Genomic DNA, 1,509 nt, shown 5'->3' on the forward strand with positions numbered 1-1,509 from the left:
TGGTAGTTCTTCCCCGACCCCCGCCGTAAGGCAGACCCAGGCAGGCCATGGAGCCTCCCCGGGAGCAGCACTCCCGATATTCCAACAGCGAAGCGAGGGCAGCAGCACCCGCTGGGTGCACCCCCGGCCTGCTCTGAGCCGGTGCTTTCCGTTTCGTTTTGGAGAGGCCGGCGAAGGAGGGCGGCGAATTTAATTGATGACTTGAGCTCTAAATAGCCACTTCCCTTCACCTCCTCAGCTGCATCCCTCCTTCTAAAGATGTCATCCACACTAAACTAGCACTTACTGTTGTGATACTGATTGATGTTTCATGGCAGCAAGTAACAGGAAAGAGCTCTAGTGAAAGTTCATTAACTTTAAGCTAATGCATTTGTTGTGGTTTAACCCTAACCGGCAACTAAGCCCCACGCAGCTGCTTGCTCCCCTAGATCAGGGGTTCGAGTCCCGGTTCCGGCGCCGTGGGGGTTCGCCCCGCGGGTTTGGAGGGAGAACTCACGCTCTGCGCAGCCTTCGGTCAGGCGGCGAATGGAGTTGAACCCCCCCAAATTTTACGAGCTTGTATGTGCAGTAACACTTCAGTTATTTTTACGCTCTGCCTGTTTTGCAGCTCTGCTTTTGCACTCTTGACAGGCTTAACCTTCCAACTGGTGGCAGGGGAGGAGGCCCAAGGCTTGTGACAGGCACCACACCTCTGGTATTAAACGAAATTGAGGAAGTTAGGAGAAATACTGACTACAGAATGCTGCTGGTACAGTATTTACCACAACCAATTCGTTCCTGCATTGCCTAAGCGGGAGTTCAGTGCTAACCAGGCCGCGGAGGAGGTTTACAGAACCAGGGTTTAGCATTAGCCGTGACCTTTCCGTGCCGTAAGATGATCTGAATGTGAATGTGAAGAAGCAAAAATGCCCCGACCACTTGTACGAGAAAACCAGTATGAATTCAAGTCCCAGCAAGACACAAAACTGCACAGAAAACGAAATACCTGTAAGGCAGGCCTTGTTTCACTGAAACCACTAGGCTAATTCACAGGCAAGCAATTATGGGTCTTGAAGTATAACACTGGGCCATAAGAATACGAAAGCAGCTACAAGTCTGTACTGGTGGATATAAGGTCTGCAGAAAACCCCAGGCTGGCTAAATCAGTTTGTGGCACATCTTCTCCAAAGACGGGCATGTGGCCTTGTAGGAACGGTGTGGTGCATGGGAGTTTTGGAGAAGAAACAGATGGCCATTTCATGTTTTGCTGACTGGTGCACCCCATTTCTCTCAGGGTTAGCTACTGCTCATAAATTAGATTTTTAATAAAGGCTTCTGGAAAATGTATTTATTATGGAGAAATTACTTGATGCTGCTGTTAAATTCAGGAATAGCTGAACATGCAAATAAAAATGACGTTATATAATTTTCAATAATAATTTCCTTTATTCCCCTTGAACTTGCTTTGTTAGGTAACTGGAAACCTATCCGGTTCCTTCTGACTGTGCAGTGTTGCACACCACAAAACAG

At 48.2% G+C, this 1,509-nt stretch overlaps 1 protein-coding gene across 1 annotated transcript in view; it reads right to left on the reverse strand.

The window, feature by feature from the left end:
* The window catches only part of COMMD8 (COMM domain containing 8), a 6,692-nt gene extending 5,515 nt beyond the window's left edge, over positions 1 to 1,177 (reverse strand). Inside the window, exon 1 of the mRNA XM_035897688.1 lies at positions 1,102 to 1,177. Within this exon, the coding sequence (XP_035753581.1) occupies positions 1,102 to 1,177 (76 nt within the window). The remainder of the gene's footprint in view (positions 1 to 1,101) is intronic.
* Between the last annotated feature and the right edge of the window lie 332 nt (positions 1,178 to 1,509).

Source organism: Egretta garzetta, unplaced genomic scaffold (assembly GCF_000687185.1).
Source record: "Egretta garzetta isolate BGI_Z169 unplaced genomic scaffold, ASM68718v1 scaffold557, whole genome shotgun sequence".
Classification (NCBI taxonomy): domain Eukaryota; kingdom Metazoa; phylum Chordata; class Aves; order Pelecaniformes; family Ardeidae; genus Egretta; species Egretta garzetta.